We start from the raw sequence: 22,090 nt of genomic DNA on the forward strand, positions 1-22,090 counted from the left end.
GGCGGGGGGGGCAGGTGAGGCCCCGAGAAGGGTTGGTGGCGCGGATTGTGAAAGCAGGTAGCTGAGGGGGGCGGGGCTGATGGCCGTGAGGGGAGGGCGGTTAGGACGGGTGCCGGGAGGGATGCCGCCCTCTCCAGGTTTCGCTGTGGAGCGGCCTGCACGACGGGGGAAGAGACGCGAGCAGCCCCCAGCCTGGGCCCCTGTGAGCCTCCCTGTTGTTGAACCCAGTGGGGTACTAGGGGCCGGTTCCAAGCGGCCTGGCCTGGCCTGTCAACCCGCTGGGAGTCACGGTGAGTTGTCCAAGCTTTGCCCCCGCCCACAGGGCACCACATCGCTGCTGTCTCATCTCTTCCCCGTCCTTGCATTGTAGTAGATGGGTAGGACAGGGTGAGAGCTTGCATGAAACACACTTGCGCCCTTGGGGCCCCAGAGATTAGCCCTTGTACCTAGGGTGGAAGGAGCTCATGCGCTCAGTCTCCACAGCAGTCACGTCTGCCCTTTCCTCCCTACTAATTCAACAACGATCTTCTTGGAGACATAAAAAACAATAGATTAAAAAAAAAAAAAAAAAGAAATAGGCCTGACAAAGGTAAGGAAAGGCCCCATAAAGGGGGCCCTTCAAATGGGCAGTTTAGGGTTATTTATAGCTCTAGTATTGCCTGCATATAAGAAACTAAACTGAATAAAATAAAGAGACCAAAAGAGGTCCAATACATTATATTAGCTCACCCACCTTGTCTCTCTAATATCCTGAGACGGACACAGCTACAACTGCACTGAATAAAATAGTCAGTTGCTGACAGGTTCCATGCCCTGGGTGTTTGGCTTGAAGTTAGTGGTCTGTTATATGTGTGGAAAAATTATCAGCCCTGCAAAACAAGGCTTAAAATCCTAGCTAATGAGCTTTGAGTGGAAGAATTACAAATACAGTACACTGGGTGGGAGCATGTAGTCTGCCTTCTATTATTTGCTGTTCAGTTGTTTTTGTGAGACAGCAAGGTTTTAAAATTTACAACAGTCTTTAAGTGTACGGTATTTTATGTTTGGCATTTTAAGACTCTCCCAACTCTGATTTTTTTCAAGGATGGGGGGGGGGGATTTTGCTTTGTAAGAATCACCCTTTCAGCCTGTTAATTTTACCTTTCTCAATGTGTTCAGATACTCTGAACGTGGCATGAGCATGGCATAGAAGTTAGATAGATTTATTGTCCCTTTAACTTATCTGTTGTGCCTATTCCAGAGTCCTTTAAAGAGCTACTGCAGTAGCAAGAAGAGAAAATAGGGAGCCTTAGCTCATGGTTTCCTTGTTTTGCTGACCTAAAGGGGGACCTTTTATTCTTGGAGAGTGGTAGTAATTTTAAAAAAAGGGGAGGGGAGAAGTACTCTTCCAAGGTAATCTCCAGATCTGGACACATCCTAAACATGATCATCTGACTGGAAGAGAATTTAAGGAATAGAACTGACTGAAAATTTGCTGTTGAGAAATTTCAAAAGGAAATACTTGGACAGCAAAAAAAAAAAATTTGGAAAAAAAATGAGAAAAAGCCAATCCCCTCTCCCAAACCTACAAAATTTTAGTTGAAGTGTTTCATTAAAATAACCCAACAGTTGCCATTTCAAAAATGTTTGAAGTTTTAAAATTTTTGGTAGGATGAAAAAAAGTGCCATTTTATCTCACTGTCACCCCATCCCCTTTTGGCCAGTGGAGGAAAATAAGTCAAAGGAAAAAAATGGGTATTTTAACCATTAAAACCAATTTTTAAAATTGTGTGTAGTTTATTGGAAAAAAATCCCAAGTGTTGAAACAAAATGAATTACCTGAAATACTTATTTTTTTCATCCGTCTGTAACAGTAAACATAAAAATAATTCCCCTAACCTGGATAGATTATTACCTCATCCAGTCAGATCAGCACTTGGGTTCCAAGCTCAACAATCCACTGTCTGCCCTTATAAGATTGTGGATCAAGCTAAATTCTAGAGCATTCTTGAAGAAATCACACACAATCAGTGGGCCAAAGATGCCTTGTCTACACTTGGAAAATAGATCATGCTAAATGTCATATACTGTTTTGCTTTTAGTAGACAATGACAGTGTTTAAAAATGTGTGGTTGTGGTTTTAACTACAGTTGGCTAAAGCTTTTTGACAGCAACTTGTCTTTCTACACTAGGCACTAAGTCTTGGTTAACATCCTATTAATATAGTGTTAGAAAACATGTTTTAACATTTTTCTGGTGTAGACATAGGGTTCATAATGTTGGGAAATTTAATGATAATACACTGAGCAAAGCCACTAATACACACTTGTGCCTAAATGTACCCTCCCTATGCTGGTTTTTTAATGACCTGCAGTGAATTTCCTGCTCTCCCACTCCATTCAAGTGATGGTGATGGGCAGAAGAAGATTAAGTCTGCCACAGTTATAGTCCAGAATGTGTAGCACTGAAGCTAGCGTTGAGGTAAATGGCGCTGCGCCAACCAGATTGAAAATCTCTTCCACTTGGCAAGGTATGTGGTCCTCGTTGAGGGTTTCCTACTGCCAAGGAGGACCTGTCTAACCTGGTCTGAACAGGAAAGCTCCAACGGACTTAACCATGGATCTTCCACGCCATGAGATGGAGCGACTGAAGGTTCAGGTGCTAGAGATATCTGTGATCTTGTGTGAGAAGGTCCAGAGAGAGCGGCAAGGTAATCGGGGCTCCCACAGACATGTCTAGGAGAGATGTGTACCAGTGTTGATGGGGCCAGGCCAGTGCTATCAGTATGACCCAAGCTTGATCCCTGCAGATCTTGAGCAGCACCTTGTGAACGAGCGGTATCGGTGGAAAGGTGTATAGGAGAGAACCTCCCCAATGAAGGAGGAATGCATCTGCGCTGGAGCTCGGGCTGTGATTTTGGAAGGAGCAGAACTGCTGGCACTTCCTGTTGCGTCGCGTGGCAAAGAGGTCTATCGGGGAAACCCCAACCTCTGGAAGACTGAAATTGTGATGTCTGGGCGAAGGGACCACTCATGGCTGTGGAACAACCTGCTGAGGTGGTCCGCCAGCTCGTTCTGAACCCTGGGGAGGTATGATGCCTGCAGGTGAATTGAATATTCTACACAGAAGTCCCACAGCATGAGGGCTTCATGGCACAGGGGAGAGGAATGTGCCCCCCCCGCCCCAGTTTGTTGATATAGAACATTGCTGTTGTATTGTCAGTCATGTCTGATACACATTGTCCAGTTAGGTAAGGACAGAATGTCTGACGTGCCAGGTGCACCGGTCTGACATTGATGTGGAGACGCAGATCTGCTTGCAACCAGAGGCCTTGAGTTCTGCGGTCTCCCAGATGAGCTCCCCAGCCCAAGTCTGATGCATCTGTCACCCACGACAGAGACAGCTGTGGGGCAGCAAAGGGGACCCCTGACCACACCTCCTGAGCGTCGATCCACCACCAGAGGGAGTCGAGGACCAGGCGAGGCAGGGTCATGAGCCTGTCCAAACTGTCCCGGGCTGGGCGATACACTGATACGAGCCACGACTGGAGCGGTCGAAGCCTGAGTCTGGTGTGCTGCACCATGTAGGTACAGGCAGCTATGTGTCCGAGGAGTTTCAGGCAGTTTCTCACTGTAGTGGTGGGGAACTGCATGGGGCCTCTTATGTCGTTGAGGGCCTGAAACCTCGCCTGCGGCAGGTATGCCCTGGCTTGGGTCGAGTCCAATACTGCCCTTATGTACTCCATCCTCTGGATGGGAGACAGTCTATTTTGCTTTGTTTAGGAGTAGACCCAGACTCTCGAAAGTGGCTCTGATAAATGTGACCTGAGTTTCCACTTGGGTCCTGGAGCAGCCGTTGATCAGCCAGTTGTTGAGGTACGGAAACACCTATATTTGGAGCCTCCGCAAGACCACTACCATGCAATTGGGGAATACTCGAGGTGCTGCTGACAGGTCGAACGGGAGGACAGTAAATTGATAGTGAGTACCGTTGACCACAAACCTGAGGTACTTCCTTTGGGTCTGAGTGATTGCGATGTGGAAATACACGTTCTTCAAGTCGAGGGCAGCATACCAATCTGCTGGATCTATTGAGGGGATGACGGAGGCCAAGGAGACCATGTGGAACTTGAGTTTCTTTATGAACTTGTTGAGTTCTCGCAGGTCCAGGATAGGTCTGAGGCCGCCTTTGGCTTTTGGTATTAGGAAGTACTGGGAATGGAAGCCCTCGCCTGTGTGCTGCTGAGGAACTTCCTCCACTGTCCCTAGTGATAGGAGCAACTGCACCTCCTGGACGAGGAGTTGCTCGTGAGAAAAGTCCCTGAAGAGGGACGGGGAAAGGGGGTGGAAGGGCGGGAGGGCACAGAATTAGATGGAATATCCCCTCTTTACCATTCAGAGCACCCAGTGGTCCAAAGTGATACGGGACCATGCACAGTAGAAAGGGGATAGTCAGCAGGAAAAGGTAAGGTGGCATAGATCTAGTCTCTGATCATAGAATAGAATATCAGGGTTGGAAGGGACCCCAGAAGGTCATCTAGTCCAACCCCCTGCTCGAAGCAGGACCAATTCCCAGTTAAATCATCCCAGCCAGGGCTTTGTCAAGCCTGACCTTAAAAACCTCTAAGGAAGGAGATTCTACCACCTCCCTAGGTAACGCATTCCAGTGTTTCACCACCCTCTTAGTGAAAAAGTTTTTCCTAATATCCAATCTAAACCTCCCCCATTGCAACTTGAGACCATTACTCCTCGTTCTGTCATCTGCTACCATTGAGAACAGTCTAGAGCCATCCTCTTTGGAACCCCCTTTCAGGTAGTTGAAAGCAGCTATCAAATCCCCCCTCATTCTTCTCTTCTGCAGACTAAACAATCCCAGCTCCCTCAGCCTCTCCTCATAAGTCATGTGCTCTAGACCCCTAATCATTTTTGTTGCCCTTCGCTGGACTCTCTCCAATTTATCCACATCCTTCTTGTAGTGTGGGGCCCAAAACTGGACACAGTACTCCAGATGAGGCCTCACCAGTGTCGAATAGAGGGGAACGATCACATCCCTCGATCTGCTGGCTATGCCCCTACTTATACATCCCAAAATGCCATTGGCCTTCTTGGCAACAAGGGCACACTGTTGACTCATATCCAGCTTCTCGTCCACTGTCACCCCTAGGTCCTTTTCCGCAGAACTGCTGCCTAGCCATTCGGTCCCTAGTCTGTAGCGGTGCATTGGATTCTTCCATCCTAAGTGCAGGACCCTGCACTTATCCTTATTGAACCTCATCAGATTTCTTTTGGCCCAATCCTCCAATTTGTCTAGGTCCTTCTGTATCCTATCCCTCCCCTCCAGCGTATCTACCACTCCTCCCAGTTTAGTATCATCTGCAAATTTGCTGAGAGTGCAATCCACACCATCCTCCAGATCATTTATGAAGATATTGAACAAAACCGGCCCCAGGACCGACCCCTGGGGCACTCCACTTGACACCGGCTGCCAACTAGACATGGAGCCATTTATCACTACCCGTTGAGCCCGACAATCTAGCCAGCTTTCTACCCACCTTATAGTGCATTCATCCAGCCCATACTTCTTTAACTTGCTGACAAGAATACTGTGGGAGACCGTGTCAAAAGCTTTGCTAAAGTCAAGAAACAATACATCCACTGCTTTCCCTTCATCAACAGAACCAGTAATCTCATCATAAAAGGCGATTAGATTAGTCAGGCATGACCTTCCCTTGGTGAATCCATGCTGACTGTTCCTGATCACTTTCCTCTCATGTAAGTGCTTCAGGATTGATTCTTTGAGGACCTGCTCCATGATTTTTCCAGGGACTGAGGTGAGGCTGACCGGCCTGTAGTTCCCAGGATCCTCCTTCTTCCCTTTTTTAAAGATTGGCACTACATTGACTGATCTGGTGCACCGTCCTTGACCGCACTTTCAAAAGACTGGTTTAGGGCCAGAGGGTGGCTTGGGCTGGCCAGAGCTCTGGCCTGAGGATGGGTGTTGCCTCCTCCTGCCACTCCTGTTCCTTCTCCGAGAACCGTCCTGTCGGTTCTGCTGCTGGAATCTGTGAGGAGGTTGTGGTCGGAAGTGTCTCCACTGTGTGGCGGGAGAGTGCAGGCCCAACAACTTGATGGTCGCTTGTGAGTCTTTGAGGCTGTGCAGCCTCTTGTCTGTCTTTTCAGAAAACAGAGTCACACCCTCAAATGGGAGATCCTGAATAGTCTGCTGGACCTCGTCAGGGAGCCCCGAGACTTGGAGCCAGGATCCCCTCCTCATGGCTACCCCAGTCGCCATGACCCTAGTTGCGGCATCTGTAGCGTCCAATGTGGCCTGGAGGGAAGCCTGGGAGGCTAGCTTCCCCTCCTCCACCAAGGTCGAGAACTCGGTTCGGGAGTCTGACGGGAGGAGCTCCGTAAATTTGGCCATCGCCGCACAGGTGTTTTATGAGTACCTACTGATGATGGCCTGTTGGTTTGAGATACGGAGCTGAAGACCCCCGGTGGAATAGACCTTTCTCCCAACAATGTCTAGACGCTTGGCCTCCCTGTTTTTTGGGGAGGGCTCTTGGAAACCCTGTCTCTCATGCTGGTTAGCAGCGTCCACAACAAGAGAGTGAAGGGGTGGGTGAGAGTATAAATGGTCGAACCCTCTGGAGGGCACAAAATAACTTCTCTCATTATGCTTGGCAGTGAGCGGCAAAGAAGCTGGGGTCTGCCACAGGGTCTTGGTGATGTCCACAATGGTTTTAATTAATGGAGAGGCAATATGGGAAGGTCCTGAGGGGGCGAGGATGTCCACCATGAGATCAGCCTCCTCGACTACTTCCTCAGCCTTAATGCCCAGACCATGAGCAGCCCTGCGCAGCAACTGCTGCAGCACCCTGTTGTCCTCGAGTGCTGGTGCTACGGCTGTACCTACCAATGCTTCCATCAGGTGACAAAGAAGAGGAAGCGCTTATAAGGAGCAGATGCTCCCTGCCATCTGCTCCCAGGGGGTCTCTAGGCTCTCGGGGCAGCATCGGTGCCAGTGGTGCGCTTGATGGTGCTAGGGCTGCAGACGCCAGACCATGTGTTGTCGCTGTCATCAGTACGATGAGAGGAACCTCGATGGAGCTGGTGCCGATCTGCACTGACAAAGATGGTGGGCCAGGCCATAGGTGCCTGTGTCATAGTCGACATTGACAATGGTGCTGGCATGGAAGTCGGGCGTGTCAGCGATGCCGAGGTTGTTGCCAAGGGTGGTGCTGGGGTCGGTGCCAAATCCGCTGCTGGAGTCAACGACGGTGCCGCTGTCAGAGGAATTGGTGTGTGGGCAGGTGCAGAGGGAAGATGCGTAGCTGATGGCAGGATAAAGGTGGCCGAGGCCACAGAAGATACAGCAGAGCTGTGACCTTGGATCCCTTCCTGTCCTTGGTGAAAGGCCCATAGGGTCCAGAAGGGCCACTGTGGTAGGTTCTGCCACTGCGGAGGCCATGCCTGGGGCTCCCTCCTGTCTCTCCCGGACCTCAATCTGCAGCTTCTGCTTCTCCTGGAGCGATAGGAGTTGGACTCTGACTCAGAGGTCTCCGAGACTGAAGACCACGGAGGAGCTGAGCGTCAAGAGCTCGGGGAGTGGGTAGGCTCTCTGTCCGAGTGGGCTGGTGCCGAGGGACATGGAGAGGGGGAGCGCCTGGACATCATAGCCGGCTTCCCTCTTGATTGCACCGGGGGGCGGGGTGGGTCTGCCAGTGCTGGAGGTTCTTCCCTCCTGGGGGGTAGAACGGCGCTGTAAGGTACAAGAGGTCCTGAGTGGCTTGGTAAGCTTCTGGCATCAAAGGGAGCTGTCACTGCTGTGTAGGAACCGGTGATTGAGGGGGGCCTGGACTCAACTACCTCGCCTGGGCAGGAGTTGACACGGCCCCGGTAGGGGATCTGGAGCTGTGGCCCGCCTGGGGTCTCACTTCTCTGGATTTAGCTGGAGGTGAGCGGCTGTCCGGCTTCTTTTTCTTCTGAGGCACCGGCGAGTGGGATTGGTGCCTGCTCTCAGCCGGGACTTGTGAAGTGCCCTGTCGGTGCTGAGCATCCTGGGACGAGTCCTTTCTTGGCTCCGACCTTGACGATGGTGCTGGGGCTCTCCATGTCGAGGATGAAGTGTTAGGAGCCGGGTCCTCTGACCTGGGTCGGAGTGGGGCCGTCGGGCTGCCTCCATGAGGATCACCTTAAGCTACTGTTCCCTTTCTTTAAGAGTTCTAGGGTGGAACTTGCTTCAGATTTTACAGCGATCCTTTTGGTGGCCCTCCCCTAGCTACCGTAGACACTAAGAGTGTGGATTGCTTTTCAGCATGCGCGTTGCACGGGCCACACAGTTTTTAAACCCCGAGGACTGCGGCATACCATGGTTCCAGGGAGGCGGAATGCGGGGGGGAACCCCCAACAACTTTATACTAAGAACTCTAATACTAAGAACAGATACTAAGGTAACTATACAAAGTAACTATAGAATGCGCTTGCTAAGCAAGGGCTGAGGGAAGTTCCAGCCAACTGTCACTGGCGGTAAGAAGGAACTGAAGGGGTGGCAGGTTGGCAGGGCTCTATATTGAGTGCCATGAAGGCACGGCTCCAGGGGGCGCCCAGGCCAGCCTGATGGATGCTGCTAGGGGAAAAAATCTTCTGGCCACTGTGCACGTGCATGCGCACACACCTGATTGGAATGGACACGAACAAGCACTCGAAGAACAGCTATTTCCCTGAATTTTGTTCAAGACTACAGAAATAGGTTTCAAAGTACTCAGCATATGTTCAACATTTCTCTTAAGCCCAATGTTGAGAACTTTGGCTATGACCATGCCATTTATTTTTTCACGATTTTGTTCACAAACTCATCAGATTAGGCCAGTTCTTGATATAGTGCTCAAAACAGTCCACTACTGAGTTCCATCGAACGTGTTGTGGGAGAGTTAGCTTGGTTCCTCCCACTTTTTTCAGAGCAGCTGCTGCAAAGTGGTTGTTATGGAAGTATTTTGCAATTTCAACATTAGCCTTTATTTCTGGAACACAGAAGTCTTTGGCTAGGAAGTGCATCAAATGAGCACTGCAACCGTATGTTATTAGCTTGGGACTCTCAATTTCTTCTCATCTTGGATTCATTTGCAGCATTGTCTGTGACCAAGCTGGGTACCAGACATTTGAATTTTTTTCACAGTTTTTGTTACAGCTTTTAATGCTACTTCTTGTAAGTATCATGCTGTGTGTGCATTTCCTGATGTATCAATTGTTTCTGTAAGGAAGACATTCCCTTCTCTTGCCACACAAGCACATACAATAGGATTATTGTGGACATTGCTCCACCCATCAAGACTCAGGTTATCCATTTTACCCTCCAAACCTTTTGCACACTGCTCAATTTCTCTTTCATATACTTTATCCAGCAATTTGCCTGCGGCATCTGCTCTGTTGGGTGGAATGTATCCTGGTCTTAATGACTGAACCATGTTAATGAAGTGTGGGTTCTCAATCATACGGAAAGATGAGTTTGTTGCATAAACAATCTGGGCAATTTTTTCATCAATTACCTCTTTTTGTAATCTGCTGGTTCTTATCACAAACTTATCTGCGGTTGTTTCTGGATGATTGTTGTTTTTTTTTTCTCCTTTTTGCTACAGGTGAAATACTGTGGCTTTGTGACATACATGATGTGACTGAAAAACTATTAGCAGATAACTCTGAAACTATAGAAAATTATGGTGACCTTGAAGGTGGATCATCTTCAGAATCCTGTATGTTGAAGATGGATTCTCCTAAACAAAATAAGTCAATGCAGTTATTATTATTACCATACTGCTCATTTAGTATTACTCATTGCATTCACTAACAGTCAGTACTACTTTAAAGGTGAAATTTGTAAAAGAAAGAGCTGCCTATTTCAGCTATTTGTGTTTTATCACAACTGCATCTAAAATGATAGTACCATAGAGTAACGAGTATATTTATTGCTCAAAATGAGAATTCAAGAATAGTCCAGAAGGAAGACAGGCAGTCCTTAAGAAAGAAGTTTGAAATAAAATTTACCAACCTGAAGATCCTGCATGTTCAAACATGTTCCTTTCATCATCTTCAGTGCAGCTTCCCCCTGAGAAGGAACACTTCTCATGATGTTGTTTCATTCGGGCAACCAAGCCTTGCATTTCTTTGTTGCACTGTTTGCATTTTGCACGCATGCCTGTCTTACCCACAGGTAGAGGAAGTTCATTAAAATATTCCCAAACTGGGTCTCTTTTATGGCCTGCTGCCATTATAGGTTTTCCCTTCTAGTGAGAGAATGGTATGGTGGATCTCAAATCAATGAAGGCTACACTCAGAAAGACCTCAAGACTTCTGGAATATGCTGCTCAAACAGTTTCACTTTTGTTTCTACTGCGTGTCCCTCCCTTCTCACATTTATCTCCAGACTTCTTCTCCTTGTCCAGATCTATTCCACAACAATTTTCTGTTCATTGAACTTTCTGAAACTTTGCACTTTTAGAGAGAGGTAAGGGATTGACTCTGTGTACACAAATTTGCAGGGGGACAATAGGGTTGAGGTCTGTTATTCTCACCTCTATATATTATTTATTTTAAAACATTTTTGCTATTAACAAGCATGTTATCTCTGGAGACACAAATCCACAGTTTGAGAACTGCAAAACTAAGCAACTCTGATGGTATCTTCTAGACCAGAGGTGGGCAAACTACGGCCCGCGGGACCGTCCTGCCCAGCCCCTGAGCTCCTGGCCCGGGAGGCTTGCCCCCAGCCCCTCTCACGCTGTTCCCCCTCCCGTGCAGCCCCGCAGGCAGTGGGCCTGCGAGCTCCTGCCGTTCTGAGCGGCATGGTAAGGGGGCGGTGGCAGCGTGCATGGCAGTGGGGGGAGGGGGGGGTTGGGTAGCAGGTCCCGGGGGGCAGTCAGGGGACAGGGAGCAGGGGGCGGTTAGGGGTGGGGAGTCCCAGGGGGGCAGTCAGGGGACAGGGAACAGGGGATGGTTGGATGGGGCAGAGGTTCTGGGGTGGTCAGGGGGTGGGGAACGGGGTGGGGGGGTTGGATAGGGTGTAGGAGTCCCAGGGGGGGTCTGTCAGGGGGCAGGGGTGTGGAAAGGTTGGGGCAGTCAGGGTACAGGGAGTGGGGGGGGTTGGATGGGGGCGGGAGATCCCAGGATGGGGGGCAGTTGGGGGCGGGAGATCCCAGGAGGGGGAAGTCAGGGGATGGGAAGTAGGAGGGGGCAAATTGGGGGCAGGGGCCAGGCTGTTTGGGAGGCCCATCCCTCCATACAGTTTCATACCCCGATGTGACCCTCAGGCCAAAACAGTTTGCCCACCCCTGTTCTAGACTGAGCACTGAGTCCCACTGGGTAGATAGAAAGAAAGATTAACCTAAATAATCTTTACAGAAGCCCCTGGAACTCCATAAGATTGGGTCCCTAATGCATGAAGTATTGGAACTCATTTCCAAAACTTTTCCTAAACATTACATGAATATATTGTCTCATACTATAGAATTTATAATCCCTATTCCGTGATGAGATATCTCAGAGCTATAATGTATCTTAATTAAAACTATCTTTAGATAAAATGCTTTTTGAGGAAAAAACTTATCAAAAAACTGTTTTTTTTTTAATCATTGATTTTTATCCACGCTGGCTTTTGCATATTGAGTTGGTATGCTACAGTATGAGTTTAATGTACTTATTTACTGATGTTTACAAACAATTCTGAGGATAAAAGGCATAATAGAGGGTTAAGTATTGTAAGTTCTAATTCAGGGCACCTGATATAAGCACTTTGACTAAGGATGAGGTGCCTCATCTCTTTGCACTGCAAGTGGTACCTTTGAACCCAGAGGCTGCTAGATACAACAGAAATAATACAGCTTACTGTTGGGTGTGCTTACAGATGTGCCTTTAATAACAAGAGGTTCTGGATCAAACAGGGCTATATACTGTATAACCAATCTAGAAAGATTTTCCTTTATTCAGAGAAAACTTTAGTAGTTGACCTTACTGTCCTAGTTTCCCACTCTTGTCTCATTTAAATTCCTCTTTTTCAGTGATGCCCACAAATCTAAAGCCATACCAAATACCCTCTCCACCTCATAGATTTAGATTCCAAGGCCAGAAGAGACCATTTGTGACCAGCTCACCTGACTTCCTGCCTAATGCAGATCATAGAACTTCCCCAAAATAATTCCTAGAGCAGATCTTTTTGAAAAATATCGAATCTTGATTAAAAATCCTCAGTGATGGAGAATCCACTATGATCTTTGGTAAATTGCTCCAAAATTCATTACCCAAATTGATAAAAATTTACACCTTATTTCCATTCTGAATTTATCTAGCTTCAGTTTTCAGCCATTCAATTGTTATACCTTGCGCTGCTAGACTGAACAGCCCATTAATATTTGTTCTCTATGTAAGTACTTAAAGACTATTATCAAGTAATCCATTAACTTTCTCTGTGTTAAAATGAATAGATTGAGCTCTTTGAGTCTATCACTATAAATAAAGCATTCTTTAATCATTCTTGTGGCTCTTCTCTGAATGCTCTCCAATTTTTCAACATCCTTCTTGAATTGTAGACACCAGAACTGGCCACAGTATTTCAGCAGCCGTTGCACCAGTGCCAAATACAGAGGTAAAGTAATCTCTCTGCTTCTACTCAAGATTCTCATTTATGCATCCAAGGATCACATTAGCCCTTTTGCCCGTAGGGTCACAGTGGGAGCTCATGTTCAGCTGCTTATCCGCCACAACCTCCAAATCTTTTTCAGTCACTGCTTCCCAGGATAGAGTTCCCCATTGTGTAACTATGACCTACATACTTTGTCCCTAGATGTATATATTTACATTTAGCCATATTAAAAGCACATATTACAGAAGGATAGGACCAGAGAAAAAGTAATAAAAATGAAACCCTCCAAGCTTGTACTTCATATTGGGCCTCTCAGGGCCTAATCCTGCAAGGTGCTGAGGGCCCTGACCTCCCAGAGGTTCAAATTCTCAACACCTTTGAGCTGTCCATGCTGAGGAATGTGAAAGCAGCACAGCAGTCATCCCCCCTGCCAGCAGCAGTCTGCCTGCTTCTGTGTTCCTTGGGCAGGGAAGAACACAAGCATTCCAATGATTTGCTCTTTGTTCCCCAAAGGGAGCAGCATTCTCAGTTGTCAGATATTTCCCTGAGCTTTGAAAGGGGAGGGTACATGCATGCAGGGCAGCAGAGATCAAAACAGTGAACAGGAGAGTGGTCAGGGCAGGCATTGTGGGATACTGGCGGAAGCCAGTTCTTTCGACAAAACAAACAGCAGTGTCTAAACTGAAGCTTTGTCTTTTTAACTTTGCCGCAAAAGGATTTATGCCTCTAGATGAGCGGAGTTTTGCCACCAAAAGTAGCTTTGTAGTGTATACACTTCCCCTGTTTTGTTGGCAAAAGGCAGCTTTTGCCGACAGAACTTTGTAGTGGAGACAAGGCCTCATGCTAGTGAAATAAATGGGAGTTTTGCCATGGACTTCAATGAGAACAGATTCAGAGTTCCTCCTGAAAAAACTTAAGCAAATTAATAACTCCTTAGCTTTCACTGGGGGCTTGGCTACACTTGCAAGTTACGGCGCAATAAAGGAGCCCCGGGTGCACTAGCTCACTACCCATCCACACTGGCAAGGCACATACAGCGCTCTGACTCCACGGCTACAGCGCTGCGACTCCACCTTGGCGAGTGGAATAATGTTTGCTGCACCCCCGCTGGAGCGTCGCAGCACCAGTGTGGACGCCCTGGTCCTATAGTGCGCTCTGATCGGCCTCCAGAAGTGTCCCACAATGCCTGTGTGCTGGTCACTCTGGTCATCACTTTGAACTCTACTGCCCTGCCCTCAGGTGACCAACTGTCAGACCCGCCCTTTAAATTCTCTGGGAATTTTGAAAATCCCCTTCCTGTTTGCTCAGCCAGGCATGGAGTGCTCTCAGCGAATCTTTCCAGGTGCCCATGCCTCCACGCACCAGGCGAGCCCCAGTATGGAGCAATGGCAAGGTGCTGGACCTCAGTCTTTGGGGGGAGGAAGCTGTCCAGTCCCAGCTGCGCTCCAGCTGTAGGAATTACAGTACCTTCGGGCAGATATCAAGGGACATGATGGAAAGGGGCCATGACTGGGATGCACTGCAGTGATAGCTCAGAGGTTTGAGCATTGGCCTGCTAACCCCAGGGTTGTGAGTTCAATCCTTAAGGGAGCCATTTAGGGATCTGGGGGAAAAAAATTAGGGATTGGTCCTGCTTTGAGTGGGGATTGGACTAGAAGACCTCCTGAGGTCCCTTCCAACTCTGATATTCTATGATTCTATGAGCTGCGGAATGCCTACCGCAAAGCCCATGAGGCAAACAGCCATTCCGGTGCTGCCCCTGTGACCTGCCGTTTCTACAAAGAGCTGGACGCGATACTTGGGGGCAACCCCACCTCCGCTCAGAGTACCACCATAGGCACTTCAGAGCCCAGTGCAACTAGGCAGGACAAGGAGGAGCAAAGTGGGAGCGAGGGTGGTAAGGCGCAGGAAGACGCCCCAGAATCCCTAGATGCATGCAGCCAGGAGCTGTTCTCAAGCCAGGAGGAAGGTAGCCAGTTGCGGCGGCCGGTGCTTGGGGAAGGACAAACACCAGAGGAGGTTCCCGGTAAGTGGCTTTTATTTTGGGAAGGAAGTTATTCGGTATGGACTCTTGGGGTGAGGAGGTTTAAGGCTGCATGCATGTCTAGATGCGGAATAGGGTATTGATGTCCTCTCTCACATCGTGGTAATCGGCTTCAGTGATCTCTTCAAAAGTCTCATCCAGAATTGGGCAATGTGCTTGCGCAGGTTTCTCGGTAGAGCCACTGTGTTCCTTGTCCCAGTAAGGTTAATTTGTCCACGCCACTGTGCCGCGAGGGGTGGGTGTACTATTGCTGCACACAGGCAAGCTGCCAGGGCGGAAGCCGCATTGCAGTAGAAGACCCTCCCTCGCTTCCCAGGTCACCCTCAGCAGCGAGATATCTTCCAGGACAAAGTCCTGTGGAAAATGTGGGGACGGTGTTCAGTATAGGGGTCCCCTACTGCTGTTGGCTCCCCACGGCACAGAAACCCAGAGGACAGTACAGCCGTGAAACAATCAGTCACGCTTGACCCTGTGCTTACTCACAATTTTGGGGCTCCCGTGGGTTATGTGCGCTTGCTTTGGGACAGGCAAATTATGCTATTGTGTAGACTGTGCTTGCCCTTAAGTACGGGGGAATCATTGCTCTGTCTGGTGTGAACAATGCTGCCTGCATTTTGCCTTTACAGATGCAACCTTGAGATCTCAGCTGTCCATGTTATCACCAGCCGAAAGACTCCAAAGAATCAGAAAGAGGCCCCGTAGAAGCAAGGAAGACATGTTGCATGAAGTAATGCAGCATTCAAGTAATGAAAATCAAAAAGTGCAGGAGTGGCGGGATAGTGAAAGGAAGATCTGCCAGCAGAATGAGGAGCGCCGGCGCAAAAGCACGGTGCTCCGGAAGCAAAGCACAGATCGGCTGATAAGCGTAATGGAACGCCAAGTGGACTCGATCCAGGCGCTCGTAGCCATGCAGGTGGAACTTTACCGTGCCTGACCCTCCCTCCCCTCCGCAGCCCTTGTCCCAAAATTATTTCTCTTGTGCCCCCATGTCACCTCCAACCCACTTTCCCCAACATCCGGGTTCTTACCGCCACCAGCTGCCTCCAACACCTGTAGCTTCACCACCCAGCCCTGAAAACTACGACCCTTACCTTCTGCACTCAACCCCCATCACCATGCAGTATAGCTATCCTGAAGTGCAGCACTCATTGCACCGCACTCCAGACAGGAAGGCTGAGTATGAGAATATGGAAATCTGTGATTGTACCATTCCCCACTCCCCCCACCCCCTTGCCCTTTCTGTTTCCCAAGCAGTTGTGTTTTTCAATAAATGGATTTTTTGGCTTTGAAAACATTCTTTATTATTGCATAAAGTAAAGGTACCTTAGCCCAGGAAAGAAACAGGCACTGCACGTCAGCGTAGCTGACACAGATTCCTACTAACATTGGAACCACTGCACTTCACTCCCGTACGAGGCACCAGACATTACTGGTGGCTTTCAGCCTCAAATTGCTCCCTCAAGGCATCCCTAATCCTTTCAGTCCCGCGCTGGGCCCCTCTAATAGCCCTGCTCTCTGGCTGTTGAAATTCAGCCTCCGGGTGTTGAACCTCCGAGTTCCATGCCTGAGCAAATCTTTCACCCTTCCCTTCACAAATGTTATGGAGGGTACAGGATGCGGATATAACCGTGGGGATGCTGTTATCAGCCAGGTCCAGCTTCCCATACAGAGAGTGCCAGCGGCCCTTTAAACGGCCAGAAGCATACTTCACAATCATTCTGCACCGGCTCAGCCTGTTGTTGAACCGCTCGTTGCTGCTGTCAGGGTTCCCTGTGTAGGGTTTCCTGAGCCACAGCATTAAAGGGTAAGCGGGGTCTCCAAGGATCACAATGGGCATTTCAACTTTCCCTACGGTGATCTTCTGGTCTGGGAAAAAAGTCCCGGCTTGCTGCTTCCTGAACAGGCCAGTGTTCTGAAAGACGCGTGTGTCATGCACCTTTCCAGGCCAGCCTGCGTTAATGTCAATGAAACGCCCACGGTGATCCACAAGCGCCTGGAGAAATACCCCTTCCAATGAATGTACTCAGAGGCTAGGTGGGCTAGTGCCAGAATTGGAATATGCGTGCCATGTATCGCCCCTCCGGAGTTAGGGAAACCCATTTGTGCAAAGTCAGCCACAATATCATGCATGTTAGCTAGAGTCATGGTTCTTCTGAGCAGTATGTGATTAATGGCCCTGCAAACTTGCATCAACACGATTCCAACAGTCGACTTCCCCACTTCAAACTGGTTAGCGACTGATCGGTAGCTGTCTGGAGTTGCCAGCTTCCAGATTGCAATAGCCACCTGCTTCTCCACCGTCAGAGCAGCTTTCAATTGTGTGTCCTTGCGCCACAGGGTGGGGACGAGCTCATCACTCAGTCCCATGAAAGTGGTTTTCCTCATGCGAAAGTTCTGCAGCCACTGCTCGTCATCCCAGACTTGCATGACAATGTGATCCCACCCCTCAGTGCTTGTTTCCCGAGCCCAAAAGCAGCGTTCCATGGCGGTGAGCATGTCCCTGAATGCCACAAGTAAACTTGTGTCATATGCGTTACTCACATCAATATCATCGGAGCCCTCACTGTCACTTTGGATCATAAGGAATAACTTGACTGCCAAACGTGACATGCTGGTGAGACTCGTCAGCATGCTCCTCAGAAGTTTGGGCTTCATTCCCACAGACGGAAAGGGAAGACAGAGTGCGCAGTACAAAAAACGTTGAAAGATGGCACCAAATGTGGACAGAAGCAAAGGAAATGCTGGGATGCGAACCAATGCATCACAGGGCATTGGGACAGGACACAGAATGCCCCGTACTCCCTGCCCGCTTCCCACAAGCCACAGCGCCAGAATGGGAAGAGGTGTTCTGTGGGATAGCTGCCCATAATACACCTCTCCCAATGCTGCTGCAAGTGCCGCAGATGTGGCCACACAGGTGCGCTTGCAGCTGTCAGTGTGGACAGACTGCAGTGCTTTCACTACTGCGCTCTATGAAGGCGGGTTTAACTCACAGCGCTCTACATCTGCAAGTGTAGCCATGCCCTGAGACTATTCACATGAGTAAGGTTACATGAGTGAGTGAGAGATGGACCTTGGTGATAAACAGATAGTAATGTATATGGTGTCACAGTGCAGGGACAACTGCACCTGTATTTCTCCCTCATGGTCCAGCAAGGGCAACTACTCTAAACTCCCAGCTACTCAGTCATCACCTCTCTTGGGCAAAAACCTGTCTCTCTCTTCCTCCTGAGGAGGATATTTCAGACTGCGTAGTATATCTACACTGTGAATTCCCCAACAAAGTCCTATTATCTAAGCAGGCCTGCTTTACTTTCCTCCTCAGATGACACACAGTGTTACTGCCACAGGTATAAGTTACCACACAACTCTTTCTAAGCAAGCACATTAATTCTTAAGGTAAAAACATTACAGAAAAAACATATTAAAAACAATAAAAGAACCTGCACACATGCTAAGAAGCTTACTAGTGATTACCCCCTGACTCCAACAAAGTTTCTGGCCTGTGAATAGCCCTTCAAACCCCACCCAGGGTTTTTCTGTAGTCACAAATTCCTAACAGCTTTTAGCTCGGCACAAGCACCCTCACGCCTTTATCTAGTTTGGGTCTTTGAAGAGATCCAGAATAGGTAATCAGCCAAACAGTGGGTTTCTCCTCAAGGTGGAGCACCAAAAGCTTGGATCTGGAGATGGGTCATTTGCATTCCCCTCCTCCCAAATATTTCCCAGGAAACCTACTCAACTAATAGTTCATTCTTGTCTTAGCCCATTGTTTTAAAGAGTCCTTTAAAGCTCATTAATGCTTCCCAAGTGTTAGTCAGATCTCCTAGACAAGTTACATACAATCCCACGATAACACAAACATTTGCATTTTAATACAGAGAGCTCCTAAAATACTTAATTCAATAAGGTTGGCCAGGATATTGCAGGAAATTGCCATCTTTGTCACATATGATACACTAACTTATTCTGCCAACATAAAATACTTTTACAAAGTATTTCATTTCTATCTCTATGCTTAGACTCTATCATAAAACCTCTGATATTGTGCAATATCTCAGTCTTCTCCAGCTTGCCTCCAAGACAGAGTTCATTGGCAGCCTGATGCTCCTACCTCATTGCCTATTTAATTGTTCATTTTCCTGTCTGGCAATGAACTCAGACACATTAAAAATGAATTCAGACACATAAAAATATTTTCTGAGGGCTCATGGAAAGTCGTTTCCCTCTTCTTAGGTGTGTGTGTTATGCAGGCAATGGGAGATAAGTTGAAAAAAAAAAAGTTACCAAAAATCTAGGCAAGACACTGCATCCTTTCAGTACAATAGGGACCAGCAAACTAATACTGGTCAAATTAAAACCAGCCCAAACCTGTGCCCCAAACCCAACCAAATCTATAATGAGGTTTAATAATAAATATAGCGGTCATGAGTGGTGAGTAAATTCTGTTTGTTTTACTCACCAAAAGAGAAATGCAAAGCTGTGTCTCTGTCTGAGGGAAAGCCCCAGGTGAAGGCAGCAAAAGTCATTGGATATGTCTACAGTACAAGTATAGTGGGATGGGAGGAGCCTACACAGGAAGGATGGGCTCCACCTAAACCAAAGTGAATCCAGACTGCTGGCACTTAACATTAAAAAGGTTGCAGAGCAGTTTTTAAACTAAGAGATGGGGGAAAGCCGATTGCTGCAGAGGCGCACGTGGATCGGACAGAGACTTCTCTTAGAGGAGAGTCTATTGATAGAGATTCTCTATGTTTTAGTCAGGAGGAGGGGATGAAAGAGGACAAAGTATGGGCCAGATCAGACGAGAAACATTCACATAAAGAATCTGACACATCAGAAAAGAGCAGACAAATAAACAGTGACAAGTTTTTAAAGTGCTTGTACACAAATGCTAGAAGTCTAAATAATAAGATGGGTGAACTAGAGTGCCTCCTGTTAAAGGAGGATGTTGATATAATAGGCATCACAGAAACCTGGTGGAGTGAGGACAATCAATGGGACACAATCATTCCGGGGTATAAAATATATCGGAAGGACAGAACAGGTAGTGCCGGGTTGGGGTGCGGAGTGGCACTATATGTGAAAGAAAATGTAGAATCAAATGAAATAAAAATCTTAAATGCATCCACATGCTCCATAGAATCTTTATGGATAGTAAGTCCATGCTCTAATAAGAATATAACAGTAGGGATCTATTATCGACCACCTGACCAGGACGGTGATAGTGACGATGAAATGCTAAGGGAGATTAGAGAGGCTAGCAAAATAAAGAACTCAATAATAGTGGGGGATTTCAATTATCCCCATATTGGCTGGGTACATGTCACCTCAGGATGAAATGCAGAGACAAAATTTCTCGATACTTTAAATGACTGCTTCTTGGAGCAGCTGGTACTGATCTAGTCCTGAGCGGAGCGCAGGATCTGGTCCAAGAGGTAACTATAACAGGACCACTTGGAAATAGTGACCATAATATAATAACATTTAACAGTTCTGTGGTGAAAAGAACACCGCAACAGCCCAACTCTGTGGCATTTAATTTCAGAAAGGGGAACTATGCAAAAATGAGGTTAGTTAAACAGAAATTAAAAGGTACAATGATTTGAGTGAAATCCCTGCAAGCTGCATGAACACTTTTCAAAGACACCATAATAGAGGCTCAACTTAAATGTATGCCCCAAATTAAAAAACACAGTAAAAGAACTAAAAAAGAGCCACTGTGTCTTAACAACCATGTAAAAGAAGCAGTGAGATAAAAAGGCATCTTTTAAAAAGTGGAAGTCAAATCCTAGTGAGGTAAATAGAAAGGAGCATAAACACTGCCAAATTAAGTGTAAAAATGTAATAAGAAAAGCCAAAAAGGAGTTTGATGAACAGCTAGCCAAAAACTCAATAGGTAACAACAAAATGTTTTTTAAGTACATCAGAAGCACGAAAGCCTGCTAAACCACCAGTGGGGCCCCTGGACGATCAAAATACAAAAAGGAGCATTTAAAGACGATAAAGTCATCACAGAGAAACTAAATTAATTCTTTGCTTCAGTCTTCATGACTGAGGATGTTAGGGAGATTCCCAAACCTGACCTGTCTTTTGTAGGTGAGAAATCTGAGGAATTGTCACAGATTGAAGTGTCGCTAGAGGAGGTTTTGGAATTAAATTTATCAATTAACAGTAACAAGTCACTGGGACCAGATGGCATACACCCAAGAGTTCTGAAAGAACTCAAATGTGAAATTGTGGAACTATTAACTATGGTTTGTAACCTGTCCTTTAAATCAGCTACTGTACCCAGTGACTGGAAGATAGCTAATGTAACGCCAATATTTAAGAAGGGCTCTAGAGGTGATCCTGGCAATTATAGACTGGTAAGTCTAATGTCAGTACCGGGCAAATTAGTTGAAACAATAGTAAAGAATAAAATGGTCAGACACATAGAAGAACATAAATTGTTGGGCAAAAGTCCACATGGTTTCTGTAAAGGGAAATCATGTCTTACTAATCTATTAGAGTTCTTTGAAGCGGTCAACAAACGTGGACAAGGGGGATCCAGTGGACATAGTGTACTTAGATTTCCAGAAAGCCTTTGACAAGGTCCCTCACCAAAGGCTCTTAGGTAAATTAAGTTGTCATGGGATAAGAGGGAAGATCCTTTCATGGATTGAGAACTGGTTAAAAGACAGGGAACAAAGGGTAGGAATAAATGGTAAATTTTTAGAATGGAGAGGGTTAACTAGTGGTGTTCCCCAAGGGTCAGTCCTAGGACCAATCCTATTCAGCTTATTCATAAATGATCTGGAGAAAGGGGTAAACAGTGAGGTGGCAAAGTTTGCAGATGATACTAAACTGCTCAAGATAGTCAAGATCAAAAGCAGGCTGAAAAGAACTTCAAAAAGATCTCACAAAACTAAGTGATTGGGCAACAAAATGGCAAATGAAATTTAATGTGGATATATGTAAAGTAATGCACATTGGAAAAAATAACCCCAACTATACATACAATATGATGGGGGCTAATTTAGCTACAACTAATCAGGAGAAAGATCTTGAAGTCATCATGCATAATTCTCTGAAGACGTCCATGCAGTGTGCAGCGGCAGTCAAAAAAGCAAACGGGATGTTAGGAATCATTCAAAAAGGGATAGAGAATAAGACGGAGAATATCTTATTACCCTTATATAAATCCAGGGTACACCAACAACTTGAATACTGCGTACTGATGTGGTCCCCTCATCTCAAAAAAGATATACTGTCATTAGCAAAGGTTCAGAAAAGGGCAACTAAAATGATTAGGGGTTTGGAACGGGTCCCATATGAGGAGAGATTAAAGAGGCTAGGACTTTTCAGCTTGGAAAAGAGGATACTAAGGGGGGATATGATAGAGGTATATAAAATCGTGAGTGGTATGGAGAAAGTGAATAAGGAAAAGTTATT

At 47.0% G+C, this 22,090-nt stretch overlaps 1 protein-coding gene across 1 annotated transcript; it reads left to right on the plus strand.

The window, feature by feature from the left end:
- The first annotated feature begins 68 nt into the window (after nt 1–68).
- Nucleotides 69–15,916, plus strand: LOC141982175 (uncharacterized). The gene is made up of 4 exons (XM_074944006.1): nt 69–290; nt 12,560–12,615; nt 14,317–14,638; nt 15,283–15,916. Exons 1-4 carry the CDS (start codon nt 80–82, stop codon nt 15,588–15,590), a joined length of 897 nt encoding a protein of 298 aa, XP_074800107.1. The 5' UTR covers nt 69–79; the 3' UTR covers nt 15,591–15,916.
- Nucleotides 15,917–22,090: the final 6,174 nt, after the last annotated feature.

The sequence above is a fragment of the Natator depressus genome, chromosome 2 (assembly GCF_965152275.1).
Source record: "Natator depressus isolate rNatDep1 chromosome 2, rNatDep2.hap1, whole genome shotgun sequence".
Classification (NCBI taxonomy): domain Eukaryota; kingdom Metazoa; phylum Chordata; order Testudines; family Cheloniidae; genus Natator; species Natator depressus.